The sequence below is a fragment of the Mus caroli genome, unplaced genomic scaffold (assembly GCF_978045245.1).
Source record: "Mus caroli unplaced genomic scaffold, Mus_caroli_1 scaffold_1, whole genome shotgun sequence".
Lineage (NCBI taxonomy): Eukaryota > Metazoa > Chordata > Mammalia > Rodentia > Muridae > Mus > Mus caroli.
Window position 1 is genome coordinate 19,454,432 of NW_028227256.1, and position 15,999 is coordinate 19,470,430.

The 15,999-nt window shown below is 36.0% G+C and overlaps 1 protein-coding gene across 49 annotated transcripts in view; it reads right to left on the reverse strand.

The window, feature by feature from the left end:
- Rims1 (regulating synaptic membrane exocytosis 1) overlaps positions 1–15,999 on the reverse strand; it is a 542,679-nt gene that overhangs the window by 139,355 nt on the left and 387,325 nt on the right. For 44 of the 49 annotated variants that reach the window (XM_085836041.1, XM_085836042.1, XM_085836044.1 and 41 more), the window contains 7 exons: positions 14,616–14,787; positions 14,360–14,513; positions 13,269–13,340; positions 8,951–9,107; positions 8,026–8,151; positions 6,437–6,499; positions 2,264–2,353 (listed from right to left, as the gene is read on the reverse strand). In XM_085836041.1, the coding sequence (XP_085692167.1) occupies positions 2,264–2,353; positions 6,437–6,499; positions 8,026–8,151; positions 8,951–9,107; positions 13,269–13,340; positions 14,360–14,513; positions 14,616–14,787 (834 nt within the window). The remainder of the gene's footprint in view (positions 1–2,263; positions 2,354–6,436; positions 6,500–8,025; positions 8,152–8,950; positions 9,108–13,268; positions 13,341–14,359; positions 14,514–14,615; positions 14,788–15,999) is intronic. The other 5 variants (XM_085836053.1, XM_085835996.1, XM_085836002.1 and 2 more) reach the window with 1 other exon arrangement.

Consider the following 15,999-nt stretch of genomic DNA (forward strand, 5'->3'; position numbering starts at 1 on the left):
CTTTGAAACTACAGGAACCTACAACTTTTAGATTGTATCTCATAGACTACACAAAGGGATCATGTCTTTGAAACTACAGGAACCTACAACTTTTAGATTGTATGATTCCTTGGCAAAAGAAAAAAAAATAATCTTACTTTCTTAGCAATGAAATGACCTCCTTAAGTTGAGAACCACTGATATTATGCTTCCCCCAGGTTTAATGAATCTTTTCTTTCTATTCAACACATAGAAGTATAGGGTTTCCACCCACTTTTTGTCTTACATGTTTAGCCTTTCTGAATATAAATTGTATATATGATCATCATTCTTGAATATAGATATCTGTCTATATCTATACCTATATCTATATCTATCATCTATATCTATATGAATATCTATATTTACATATTAGCCTGCTTGCATATAGGCTGTATATGATCACCCTTATTGTATATAGATCGGCCTACTTTAATAGAATGTTTTGAGAGGTTTAAAATAATAGATACACAAACTTGTGATCACTGTGGCTTGCTTCAGTGTTACAGGGGCACACATGTGAGACTTGTGCTGTTTGATAAAGTAAACAGAAGAATGGGAAAATTCAAATTATGGTGTGTTATAAATAAAATATCCATGGGTAACCATGCAAAGGTGAGTACAAGCCATCTCGTTCCCAACTGTTACTGACATGTCATGATGATATCTAATGCTACGTTGAAGTTTGCTTGACTTTCTAGCATGGCTACTTAGAAAGCTAAAACCACACACATGACTTCAACTGTATTTTCATCAGGGAGTGCTCATTTAAATATTTAAAATTTTCAGTATACCGCTACAGTCAGGAAATTTCAGCCTGATAATTCTACCCTTGTTTTAATATATCTCACAAACAAAATATAGTAATATGAAAAATGTTAAAGTTTATTGATCTTTCTAATTATTTGGGGAATAGGATGGTAAATGACAAAATGAAACCATAAGATTATTTCAGTCCCGGTTTCAGCCTAATATATAGTTGTTTTCACCGAACGTGCTAAACTAATGCAAGCAGTACAATAGAAAGAAATTTCTTTTTCCAATAGTAAATTTTACACTGATTTATAATTTTCAAAAGGTTTGTGGAATAATCTTCTGAAGATCCACTGTTTATTTCCAAGAAATAAACGCCCTGTAGGCTACGAAGAGCACTACCAGCTTAAACACTTTCTGAAAGGGGTGACATTAGTACACCCAAATAGTTTTCCTCAGTGTTTGCAGAAATAGCTTATAATTTCCTTTGAATGACATCTCACTTTACAAAGACAGCAATTATAACCAAGACTGTCAGTTACAACTAGGTTTACAAGACTAGAAAGTTCTATCATAAGGAAACAATCGTTCCATTTTTTTACAATTAGAAGAAACTATGATACACTATTGCTGACTGTATCTACACCGAAATTAGTACATATTAATTAATTATATGCAGCTTTAACAAAAGTTATCTATGTATATACATATTCTAGGTATTTATTTTTTTGGAAAGTCTCAGAAATTTTTTTTTGATTTTTTTTTTTACAAACTATAATTTAACATAATTTACATAAAGAGTAGGGTAATTTAAAAAGTGAAAAGATAAATGCTTTATTTCAACAGTTTTTTTGTTTTTGTTTTTGTTTTTTGTTTGTTTTTTTTTTTTTTTTTTTTTTTTGGTTTTTCAAAACAGGGTTTCTTTGTGTAGCCCTGGCTGTCCTGGAACTCACTCTGTAGACCAGGCTGGCCTCAAACTCAGAAATCCGCCTGCCTCTGCCTTCCAAGTGCTGGGATTAAAGGCGTGCGCCACCACGCCCAGCTTATTTCAACAGAATCTTTATTTTGAGTTTATGGAAGATTATTGTCAGATCCATAAATCTTATTTATTGGTTCAACTAATAGGGAATCAACGTCTCCCCTTCAAATTCCTCAGTAACCTGTGATCTTATCAGCATACTGAAGGCTCCTTGAGTCACAGAATCAAGACAACTGAACAGCAACAGAAAAGGAAGCAGCAGCCGGGAGCAGTTACAAGTTACATCACACCATTTGCAACAACATTCATAGAAATATGCATATGTGTGCTTCACACATATCCACATACACATATCCCTAACAGATGTGTACTAAGGGAAAGAAAGGTGGACAGCAAGAAAGCAGGCGTGAGTGGATAAATCTGCAAGACTCACATAAAACAAAAACAAAATGATTGAAAAAGAAAAGGTCACTGTACAAATGATAAGAAATTCAGAAAGTCTTTATTTTATACCTTTCTCGTTCTGGTGAATGCAAACTAGTATCTGGTCTCAAGCAGTTGGTACTAGCACTCCTAGCCCTGTCAAGAGAGGGCTGCAGCTCACTAGTGCATTACATCCAGTGGTAGAAGAGAAAGACAAAGGAAAGAAAGAAAGACCACGTTAGAGAGGAAAGCATAAAATAATGTTCTTGTTACACAAAATGGCGAATCACTGTGATTCAGTTCATAAGGGTGTGAGAGAGCCACAGAATGATGGTGTAAACGTTTGTTTAGAGATTAAACAAATATTATGCTTAAATTGTGTTGCATAATTTTTTTCAAAAGAAAGAATCTCAGTCTAAAATATGACACTAAGTCACACCTACTTATGAAAACAAAAGAAAAGAAAAGAAAAGAAAAGAAACTGGATACAGGAAGCATTAAAAACAAAATGCCTAAAACTTCATTACAGATGCCACGCCAAAACAAAATGAAGGACATCATAGGAGAAACAACTGCACAGCTCCACTCTTCTGGATCACAGCATTAGACAGGGAAAGTGGGCAGGACCACTTCCCGGTACTCTGACCTCATAGAGAACTCATCAGAAATGCTCAGCATCCTTGAGTTGTAACAAGCATGCTGAAGGGGAATGTCCTGTGTAGTCACTCATCTGGTCTTAGTGTGTGCAGGCAGGCAGGATTGTGATCCACAAAATAAAGTCACACAAATAAAACGAAATGAAATTAATCACTAAAATTAAAATCGACATCTAAAACACGGAGATGATAATGAGTAGGATTCTAACTTCTGAATAGTATGCCATTGAGACACTTATTCCAGGATGTATGTTTACAATTAAATCAGTTTTAGATAGGTTTAATATGGTACAGATTACTGGACATTAATTCAATGTGTAAGATAAATGACATAAAAGAATATAACTTTCATTTTAATGGCTGGGGCTGGGGATGAGTCCAAACAGAGCTCACTGCTGCGGCTCTTACCTGATGCGCCACTGATAGCTGTTCTGTAATAAAGGCATCTTGGGTGGTAATGTTTTAGAATACCTAACAAGATCTCTGGAAACGGCAACACAAACAAGCAGGAAAACAGAAAAATAGACATGAAATAAAGGTCTCTAAAACATTTAAAAAATAACTGGGAGGCCTACCCAAAGCTAACTAAAAGGATCCTTACCAGTGATTTCAGATGTGCCATAATTACTGTCTCAATGCAGGATCAGAATTAACATATGGTGAGGTTATTTCACATTATCAAAGTTATAATTTAATCAGCTCATTTTGGGAAACATCTGAGAGTTTCAAGGATGTATAGACCAATTGTTAGAGCAATACTAATACTAATATTAATCGCTGGTTAAGCTTCCTATGGGGAACAGAACAAACTCAGATTTAAAACTAAAAATCCATTAGATTTGTGTAATTTTGGAGTTAAACCAAAACAAAAACATCAAAGAAGGGAAATCATTAGAATTAAAGGGCAGAAACAAGACCCAAATTTGCTGAGTTTGTACAAGACATATCACATAGCTAGACCTTCCTATAAAGGGTGGGATAAATCTAGTTAATCTAGTTTTTGTTTTAAAATAATCTAATAATGTTCTATACTCTTCATTGCTAGTTAGAAAAATGCATCATCCATTTCATGGCATAAAACATGATAAACCAACAGAGGTGCACATACCCAGACACTAAGTATTTAAAAATCTCCCGGCATAATTGGGTTTACACTAATGCTCACACGAGAGAAAATCCTTTGAGTCCTTAATTTAACAATGGTTTATAATATCTTCCAGTCACAGATGAAGAAAAACAACACAGAAATAGACTATTCATCCTTCATAAAACTCTCTTCTTTTTTGTCCCCCAGTATGGGCAACAACCTTTAATGGCAGATTTCTATAAAAATTTCCAAAGAACTTGCTTCAAAAGATTCCTGAGGCAGGCATAGCATTTCATGCCTACTACACCACCTGAGAAATTTTCCATAAAGGATGAAATTCATAATAAATAATTTGCCAGGAATTTATCAATGTGAGATTTTTTTTATACATTAATTAAAAAACATGCACATTAAGGGTTTTAATTTGCAGTTTTCCATTTCTATTTAAGTCACAAATTATTATTGTTGCAGTAGTTCAGGTAATCAACTGTTAAAGCGGTGAAATAAGACAATAGGCAATGTAGTATGCTTTATTTTGAAAGCACCAATTAAGAATTTGGCCATAAAAATGTAATACATTTCTAAAATTCCTATGAAATCAAACTGTATTATATATCTGTACAAATAGGAGATTACATGTGGGCATATCTGTACCCAAATATTGATTAAATACTTTTAGAAATACATGTGTATGAATACAGAAGATACATGTACATATATTTGAACTCATGATTTTTCTGCTCTTGGACATTTAGTAGTGAGTATTCAAGGGCAGAGGAAAGGAAAGGATTTGAAAGTTCTGGATAAAAACTAGGTATTATGATGCAGTAGTAACTAAAAAAAACAAAGTCAGCAGTTTTACTAGGACCAACCCTACCATTACAAAAATCACAAGAAGTGGGCAGAGAAGCCAGCCATCACACTGGCTGTGAATCTCTGCATTTGGTTGGGAACACTAGCTTTCCTACATCTGTGAAGGTTATCAATGGGCTTGATCAGCCTCGGGTTTACATTGATCAATTTTCATACAAGTGAAGATGACTCCCTAAAGACCTATAAAATCAGTATGCTGATTCAATGTATTAAACAATAAGATATATGGAGTTTGGTCTTATTCGTGGAACAGTCGGGTTAAGGATGATATTATATAAAATGGTGCAGCTAGAAACATATTTTTGCAAGCCCTGATACAAAATAAAGAAAAGAAGAGACGCTTCTTCTATTTAGAATACTGGTATGCATCTCAGGTACACATTAGATACATCTTGAAATAGATAGGGCATGTATGCATACTTTTTCTATATAGTTGCATTCACATAGACAAAAATAGGAGAAAATTTACAGAACTTGTAAACCAATCACTGTACTATGAAACATTTGCTTGGATGAGCATCTAATAGGCCCAGATAGTTTAGCATAATAAAATATTATAATTTTAAAATATTTATATTTATTTTTTTTCATTAGTTGATAGGTAGAACTAACATTTCCTTGTTATTTTCAGGTGGCCCTACAAAACAAGCTCAATAATAACTAGTAGCTGGATAATTTTAGACGTCTAAATTTTAAGTAAATTTTGCTAACCCTGTCTTGATCATGTATTTGATCAGAACTACATGTTCCATAGGGAAACAGTGAATTCTGAGCTTGTTCTGCATTTCAAGTGTGACATTTGAGCTTATTTCCTTTAGCTTTTTAAAAATTATCATTTTATACTTACAAGCAATTTTTAATCCTTCAACTCATTTATTACTTCTTGACATAATGTTGACTTCAAATAATAGTAATTATTAGCTTGCTACAATCTACAAGTAACCACTAAAGAGTGATTTTCACCAGATTTGAAATCCAAGATGCAAGTCTAACATACAATACCATGCTTTAAGCAAGGTGTATCCTGTCCTCATTCTCCCAACTCTAAGTGGTATTGCACTGCTGTACATCTTCATGGAAACATTTGTTTTACAGGGTATCTGAACAGCTAGAGGCCAGGGGTTTAAAGAACCTGAAGGAAAACCATGAAAAATGAACTGAAAACATTTTAATAAAAACAGACAGCACGACAGAACATAATGATCACAGGTTGCAAAAGAAAACATTTAAAAGGCTAAAGCAACGTGGCCATAATCATGAGAACAGTAAACCTGCCCTGCACAACAGATCAGAAACTTTGTGACTAGACAGGTCTTTGAGTCCACATGTGTGTAGGGTGAGCTCACAGTGGGCATTTGCAATCTGAACTGTGTAAACTAGTTCCTCGGGTTCCAAAGAGACTCACCCAGGTTTTGGAATTCTGAATATACTGATGTCAAAATGGTCTGCTTTGCATCGGAAACATTACAATGTTTCCCAAAACCTTGCATCACCTCCATATGAAATAATGTAACTTTGTTTAATGGCTGGGGGGAATTCTACGTGTAGCAGTAATACTACCAAGGAAGAGAGGGAAGAGTAGGAAGAATAGCAGAATGGAAAGCGAGTCATTACACACAGTCACCAGAACCAAATCCCTGTATTTACCTGGTCATGTGTAGGCATTCTGCACTTCGTCCTCGTTTTGCTCTGGGCAGCATGAGAAGCTCACTGCACAGACAGGATGGGTGGTGAGTGAAACGGATAGATCATGAGGAGGCAATAGATGACATGGGTTGTGCCAATGGTGTGCCAATGAGAACATGAAAGGGGGAGAAACCAGATTGTCTGCACTAGCATGTTTGCTTGAGAGGTTAAACAAAAAAGAAACGTGACAGCATTTAAAAATTCAAACAATAGAGTACAAACATTACAGTTGAAGTCCTCACTGTTGCTGACTTACTACTTAGTGATGCAAAACGATCTCATAAAATACAATAGTGAACGGAAAACAACCATTCCCTGCAAAAGGTATGGGAACATATTTCCAATTCCAGTCATTTCAGTAATTAAAATGCACTAATTTGACCTTTCAGATATTAAAATGGAAACCCAATGATTTTATTTCTATTTTAGAAATTTAATGACATGATCATTTCTTTGTAACTAGCAGCCACTGAGAATATCACATTGGGTTTTTCTTAACTAGGATTTTTCAATGACTGAATTATTTTAATTATATTGATTGCTTTGGCCACTGTAACTCTTTGCTCTCTACAACCTCCCTATTTTCATTGGTGCTCAGATGAACTTTGGCTAAACAGGGCTCACTCAATCATTCAACTGGGCTGTATGGACTACGATTTCTTTGACCAAGTCTGTCCCCAGTACCTAATGGGATTCACACATGAAGGCAATGGCACCACTTTCCATTGAAACTGAAGATAGATGCTCAGTTTGGGCTGTGTCCTTAAGTCCATTACATCTGCCATTCAATACCACCTTCCTCTCTCTACACCTCCCTGAACTTTCTCTCCCCCACTTCAAAAGGCCAGAAGAGAACATTCCAATGAATATTAACTCAGTCCCTGCTTAGGCTATGCTTAGGCTGATCTAGTACATCCCTGTGGCAACTTTGACAAGAATGTCTGTAGGCACGAAGAAAAATGTGTTTATTATATAGATTCCTAGTAACAACTTCCACGAAACATTTGTCCATTGATAAATGCAGAGCTAATAATTGACACATCCATAAAATGATCTATCAACATACTTTGTATTTCACAGACATCCATAAGAAGACACTAGATTTAAAAAAAAAAAGTGGCATAAAACAAAAACATCATTGAAGTTTGCACAGTCTGTGGTAGAAATATCCTTGCAGAAGACCATTACCAAAAGCATTTTAATTATATAAACAATGTATTTTTAATTACAAGATAAACATTCCAAATATGTGACCCATGGAGAAAAATATTTAAAAATTGTTCATGTAGCCTTTCTTCTACATCTCAGTTCAAAATCTAAGTCAATGAAGGTTCATAACTAGGTAACCATGACTGAAAAATACAAATATTGCTATAATCTTGACTGAGTGTCTTTGAGAGTTGCAAATGTGTAAGGAATGAAAACTGTTGAAGAGATGTTTCCAATGATGGTGTAATTTAACTCATCCATGTATCGCATTGCAATATTTGTATAGATTAAATCAGAACAAAGGAGTACTGTAGTACTGAGATTCTACTTGGGAAAAGTACCTGTCTGGCTCTGATGAATACTGACTTTCCACATGTCTTGATCTGTGATCGGCCAGGCTTCGGGAGGCATCATGGTGTCGGGTTGGAGAACGTGACCTTCGTGTTGGATGGATTTCATCTAAGCTCCTAAAATGTGCCACAAAACTTCATTTGACAAAACATGTTGTGTTCCCCAAACAATCAACAAGAGTAAGAGAAAACAGACAGACTGTAACTGGCTAACACATGGCCTGGATTAAAGGTGTTGATATCACACCCAATCCAATGAAATAAGAGAACATATTCTCAATTTTGCCTATGTTTCATTTATATGACATTGCTTTGTAGCTATGTAAAAATTTATAATTTTTCTTTCCTTTTTTTTTTGTTTTTTTTGTTTTTTTTTTTTGAGAAAGGGTTTCTCTATATAGCCTTGGCTGTCCTGGAACTCACTCTGTAGACCAGGCTGGCCTCGAACTCAGAAATCCTCCTGTCTCTGCCTCCCAAGTGCTGGGATTAAAGGTGCAGGCGAGTGCACGTGCACGCGTGCACGCACGCGCGCGCGCACACACACACACACACACAGAGAGAGAGAGAGAGAGAGAGAGAGAGAGAGAGAGAGAGAGGAGACACACACAGAGGGGGGAAGGGGATATCTTTGAGCGCTTAAACTTCAAAGAAATAATACTAAATCTCTTCAAAATATATTCTCCTTTCAGGAAATTGTTATTGCTTAGTTTTTGCTTCCCCAGACCCCCTTTCTGCCCCAGCCCCGCCCCTTCACACAGAGCTTTTGGAACCCCTCTAGGAAAAGCAAGGGTTCTGCTAACTAATGGCAAATGGCTTCTAACCATCATTTCATTGCAGCTATTGATCTACCATAAAATACACTGTGGTATAAGAAAAGAAAGTACTGTCAAGAGCATTAAGCCTGCTCCAGACCTACCTCTGTAATGGCACATTTGGTAAACGTGAACGAGGCCTTCCCTGATCATCGCCGCGATGAGGAGACACGGAACGTGAGCGGTGATGTGTGGTTCTTTGCTGCTCTGGCACTGTTAACGTGGTGGCTTTACTCTCTCTAGCACTAGCTCTATAACCCACTGACAAGAGCATACAGATAAAACTTGTTAGTGCTTTTGACGACAGGAGCAGAACACAAAAATGACGAAATTATATCAAAGCAGCCATCGACCTGCTAATGTTGGGTGCCATGCAATCTGTATAGCTTTATCTCCGGAAGCTTTACGTGTATAGACAGGAAGTGTAAGATAAAACATGCATCAAAACACATTACAGTTAGACTCAAAGCTACCATGGAGATAGTAAACACTGACATGATGGTCTATGCCTCAGACATTAGGATGAGTTGGGGCACACTTTTAATATCAAGAATGGATGAGTTAGTGGCTTTTCAGCAACATCAACCAAGCAGCGAGAGAATTATAGTTAATACACGAGTCAATGATTCGAAATCTGATGTTTCTTTTCATTTAATTAATTTGAATTGTTAGGTATTGTTTGTGTGCTGTTTACATGCGGGTGTGCTTGCAGTTCTCTATGCATGAGGATGTGTGTGCATGTAGAGGCCAGAGCTCATCAGTTAGGATCTTCCTCTAATTGTGTTCCACATTATGGAAAATGGTCTCTCGTGGATTCTAGCGATCTATTCTGTTGGGCTACCTGGCCAGTGAACTCCCAGGATTCGCCTGTCTCTACTTCCCCAGAGTTAGGTTCATAAGCACATGCCACCATAACTGCCTGGACTTCTGCTGCACACTTTACTGACTTAGTCATTACTCAAATCCTGATCGTTTCTTCTAAAGGAGAAACCATTTAGTCGTAGTACAAATGTAGTCCTTACAAAAGTATCCTGGTCATTTTAATTGAAAATGACCACATCCCACATTCATTTTAATGAACAAAGGGGAGTAGCTAATTCTATTTAAAGACTGATTGTGACTTTTGTAAGCAGTAAATACAAATTTCAGGGGTAAGTCCTGTATGAGTGGAAACCATGGTGATAATGAAGCAGAGAAATTAACACTGTGAAATCATCAAATCTATACAGAATAGCTAAAACTATCCCTCCTGTGGGTCCAGGAAACATTATTAAATGAACGTGGTTAACCCCACTGCACAGAAACACCAGCTTAATGGCCTTGGCACAAAAATGGGTGTGTCCTTTCTGATTAGATTTGGATAAAAAAAAAACCTCATCTGAAATCCATAATAAGTGCGCACAGTTTTAAAGTGGTGTTTTAATGCTTCTTATGATGCTCATTAATTTTCATCAGTGCAAGAAAAGTGGACAACATGATGTGGTTAAGGAAATGAACTTTCATTTCCAATTGCCTAGAAATGACATGAATCACAGAGACACTTCTCAGCGGGAATACTGAAATCGTCTTCTTCTGTTCTTATTTCCTATTTGTTTTTTTTTTTTTTCTTACTTACTTTAAAACTATGTCATCAAACACCCCTTGCAAAAGCAAGCTGATAATGAGCCATCAGCTAGGTTGACGTGACTGTACCATCCATCAGTAAATTTAAGGCACAGAGGATATCTGTCAGGAAGAACAACTGGGCACTATTCAGAGGAAAAGAGCTCACCTCCTTGAACAGCCTGAAATGACCCTAAAGTAACAATATAACCTTAATGGTATAACTAAAAATATATTTTTTCATTTATAGTCATTTGTCAAATAGTAATGATTACACTTATTTTGAGTGGAAAAAGTTTTTTTTTTTTTGGTCAACAAAAAACTTATTAATGAGTTAACATGTATTGAATATACTTCACATTTTAAAAGGGAACAATTGTATTAATAACTGAACCCAGTGTTTAAATCATTTAAACTTTAAATGGCATCAATTGTGTAAAATAATGGGACATCAATATTTAATTAAGAGTATGACGATCTCAAAATTTCAGTGATGGTCAAGATATGTAAATTGGATCTTTATAATTATTATAAAAAAGTGATGTGTTTTAAAAGAACACATAATTTTTATTGAGTTATTTGTATTATGTAGCTTAAATATTTGTATTATATACTTAAATACTTGTGTATTTGTTAAGAAAGGACTTTATGAAAAACTATTATCCTAAAGCCTTATAGATCCTAAGCGCTTTTAGTAAATTTCTCTTAGGAGTCAAAAACAACTTGTGACTTTATATAGAGAGTATACTGATGGTAATGTACACAATTTTAGTGACTCAGAGTCACTACTATGTGCTGTGACAAACAAAATTTTATATTAAGTGATCATATGTCTATATCCATTTAAATTAATAATTACCTATATCATTATTATTTAGTTTTATTTTAGTTATGTTATATTATAGTTGTATTCATTCTATAAATATTATATAAACACACTAATATTTACCTGTTACGCTGTTATTTACTGTTTGTATTTTTTGATTACTTGATTTTCCAGATTTTAATCATTATTAACAGCATGCAGGCTGGTTTAAGTCGTGAGTTGAAAGGGCAGTTCTTTACCTGTCATCTAAATTTTAAAAATTTGTTCAGTTATAAATTAGAGATTTTAGTCTCTTTTCTGGAACTTACTGAGATGCTCCAAAATGGCGATTTGCCTATGGGCTTCATTCTTCTTAAGCAGTTAAGATGAACTGGTTCATACAACCATAGGAATACAGAACGCTCTACAACAACCAAATCTCATACTTTCTCATCACTGATGCATTTAATAACTACGGCAACATGTAAGCATTGGTTTTTGTATAATAAAGATAATATATCATTCATCAAACACTAGAACGACTAGTATATCTAACAGAAAATAAAGGTATGTTTATAATTCAGAGATTCGTAAGTGATATCCGAGCAATACTCTCATGAGCAGTGGGTCCGTAAGCCATGCTGACTACTCAGAGGAAGAGAAGCTCACCACTTGAATCAATGTTTTAGTTGGTATCCTCCAATACCTCATTTAAAAGGGGAAAAGGTTGAATGCAACATGAGAAACACCCATAGTAGCAACGTTAAGGCTGACAAATCCTAATAATTATTTGATAACTTTCTTAGCAGCAATAGTCGCATTCCTTTTGATATGAATATGACAAAAGATTTTCATTTATAATCATTTTTAGCAATTCAATTTCATTAAATTGTGTAATTTTATAATCTACGTGAGATTCTGATAAAACGTGTGTAACTAGCATGGTCTTTAAAAATAAAAACAGCAAATAGAAAATGTTATCCATCACTATACAGAATTCTTGTTCATAATCTAAGCTAGCCCACATCACTGTTTAATTTAATAATATTTAGACTTTTATACATAAGTACTTTCTTTGTATGACAGATAACAAATATGTGACTTTTAAAAAATCCTCTGTATTTTTTTATCTTATTTAAATGAAGTTCATCCTTCCAAAATGTCTAGACTCTCTCATAAAGCTGATACTACAAATTTTAATGAAACCAATCTCCTTAAAATAAGAGCATCCTCTGCAATGAAGGCATTACAGAAAGGAAGGGCTCATATGCCAATATTGCTCTAATGACTCCCTTAATTAGTCACATTTATATATTCTGGAATGTCTCTTGACAAATGTTTCTTGATCTTATGTACTCCTCCGACAACTCATGAAAAAATGTAAACCCAAACTTTTAAATGTCACAAAATGTTGCCAATTTATACATAGACAAGACATGTACACCAAAGAAATACTGACTCTTTTGAGAGCATTGTCTTACTTTAAGACATATATACACACAGTAGGTATAGCTAGTGAGCACATCACAGAAGCACTGAAAGCTACAGCCATGCCACATGCAATTTTAAACCCTGCCATGCACCTTTCTCAGTATATTCCATGGAAGGCTATGGTATTTTGAGAAATGGGGGTGGGAGGGGGGAGGAAAATCATAGAGATACAATATAAAACACAGGAGAATGAAATTGGATGTAATAAGATTAACAGTATCCTTTCAAAACGACACCCACGTTCTCACTAATGCTCAGAGCACTGTGAAATAGTGGTGTTTGTTTCACCTAACTTAGGCATACTTCTAAGGGAGAGCCCAACTGTAACAAGTAACGAGGGGCGTAAATCCAGAGATGCAGGTCCATTTTAGACATTAACAATGTAAGCCACAAGTCGCCATGGAATAACATAACGCTGATGTTTCTGCACTAAGGACCTCCAGCTTAGTGTCCAGACGGAACCTGGAGGTAGGCAGCGGAAACAAGCAGAGACAGTGGGTGGAGCCATGCCTTTCACCACGCACCTGGAGGCACTACGCCAATACCATCATCAACCTCATAATCTGAGATGTCACTATCACTGATTCGCTGAGATCCTGCACAACAGTAAGGCAAACAGATACCTCTGTGTGTCCACTCGGTTTACGACATGCAAAGGACATAGTTGAACAAGAATAATTTATAGTAAGCAAGGTCTGGCGTTTCTAGAAACGTGTTTGTTTCAAAAACCATTACATTTTTTAAACAAAATTTCTTCCCATATACAACTACACTGAAGGACATTGATGGAATAAAATTTTACTTATATCCTTCCTTGTTTGACTTATATCCTTCTTCATTTTAAATGCTACTCTGAAAGCAGATAGTGAAGTACCTACAATTCATCCTGTACGGAAGAGGATAAGTTCAAACACCAACCATGGCAGCATTTGGCATGCTCAGAATGCTTAAAAATCATTCAACCCCCAATATTAAAATACATATTTATTAGTCACAATACTTATGAATATTAATTTTGAAGATATTATCAACCTGGGACACATTGACATATGATAGACAATGAAAAGGCAAAACAATTTGAATCCAGATTATCAAAGCAAAGCTTCTATGTTTTATCTGTTCGTTCATATATTTACTGATACCTCAAAAATTATTACAGAGGAAAGGAAAGTCCTAATGAGCACATGAATAACAATAAACTCATAATGTCATGGTTTAAAATACATATTTCTCGCCAAAAAGATTAAAACAACACCATATATATATATATATATATATATATATATATATATATATACACATACACACATATATCCTTTACTAAGGAGAGAAATGATTCCGCCAGTCAGCCAAACCATGACTCAGGCCATGGGTCAGGGATGACATTGCGAGAATATTAGCGTTCATCTCTTACTCTTCCATACTACATATATTATTTTATTGTGAAACAAAAAAAATTAGTTTGGTTGTATCTCTTTTATAGAGATGAACAATTTTTCTACTAGTTTGCTCTACCATAAAATGCAACTGAAAATAGGTATGTTTTCAGCACCAGTCTATAAGCAGAACAAGGCAACATAATTACTCTCTGCTAACTAAATAGAATTGAACCTACTTTGTAGCTTTTTGCTGGAGCTTTCTCCGTGGATATGCCGCCTGGGCATGAACGGTGATGGCTGAGGCAGAGGTAGTGAAGATTCATCATGTGTCTGGAGTTTATACCAATGGGGCTCATCATCTAAAAGTGCTGTTTCCAATTCTATGAGGATCTGAAACAGGATTTCTCAAATGAAACACAACAGGAAAGTACCCACAATTAGCGTACAGCAAAAGCCGCAGTAAACACGTTCAGCTGATACTGTATACATCACCTCTCCGAGAAATTCACTCTCCTCGTCCTGTACTCTTGGCTGGTCCCACACAGTAATTTCTAACATTCGCTCTCGAAAATCTCGACGATGTACGTGTGAGTAGACAAATGTTTGATTCCATTTTGGCTCTAGAAGTTTCTTTACCGTTTTGGTTCTTCTTTTACTCTTGTCGCTGAAATGTAAAGATGTGTCCTCAATGAGCAAGCCAGACACCGCTGACATGCTGCCCTCTACTGAGGTCACGTGTCATTTAATCAGTGTTTCTGCCCTTTGTCCACCTTTTCCTCGAATTAAGGTTGTTCTCTGACAACTTTATAAAGTATACACACACATAGTGGATTCTCTCTGCTCTTTCTTTCGCCTTTCATCTCATCCCATTCCCTATAAACTTTCCCACCCAACTCCCTCCATGTCCTTCTTGAGATTCATGACTTTTTATGGTATAATGTCATTGTTTAACTGCAGCTGCCTGTGTGCCAGAACTCCTCCCAATACATGCCTGACTGCAGAGGGATCTCTGCCCCATGAGGTGTGTGTGTGTGTGTGTGTGTGTGTGTGTGTGTTGTATGTATGTGTGTGTGTGTTGTATGTATGTGTATGAGTGTGTTGTGTGTATATTGTGTCTGTGGTATATGTTGTGTGTATGTGTGTGTGTAGTGTGTATATGTATGGTGTGTGGAACGTGTGTGTTCTGTGTGTATAGTGTATGTGTATGATGTGTGTGTGTATAGTGTGTGTATGCTGTATATGTGTTTTGGGGGTGTGTGGGTATCTTGTATGTGTGTTGTGTATATGTATATTGTGTGTATTGTGTGTGTATGTATGTGTGGTGTAATATGGGTGTGTGGTGTGTTTGTATGTTTGTGTATGTGTGTGGTATGTGTTTGGATGAAGTATGTATGTGTGTATGTTTATTTTGTGTGTATGTGGTGTGTGTGTGTGTGGTGTTTGTTTATGTGGTATGTGTATATTGTGTGTCTGTGTTTATGTTGTGTGTGTGGTGTGTGTATGTGTGGTGTATGTATGTGGTGTGTGAGCTGTGTGTGTATTGTGTGCTGTGTGTGTTTTGTGTGTGTGTTGTATGTAGTGTGTATGCCGCGAAATGACCTCAGTCAGCCCCCCTCAATTCACAAGAGAAATCAGGGTCCCGGTACAGGTGGGCAGAGAGTCGGCATAAAAGTGACAAACAGTCATGGACACAGAGAGAGTGTGCTGTATCTGAATGTAATGTCAAAGTGAGCATCAGACTTATAAGTGACTTTTACACAAAACTGAGGAATTCATACAAAAAGCTAACAGGAACCAACTGGGAAAAAAAAATCAATGTTAACAACTGGGATCAAAAGCAGCCCCACCTAAGTAAGGTCAGTTTAATCTTAGCAGC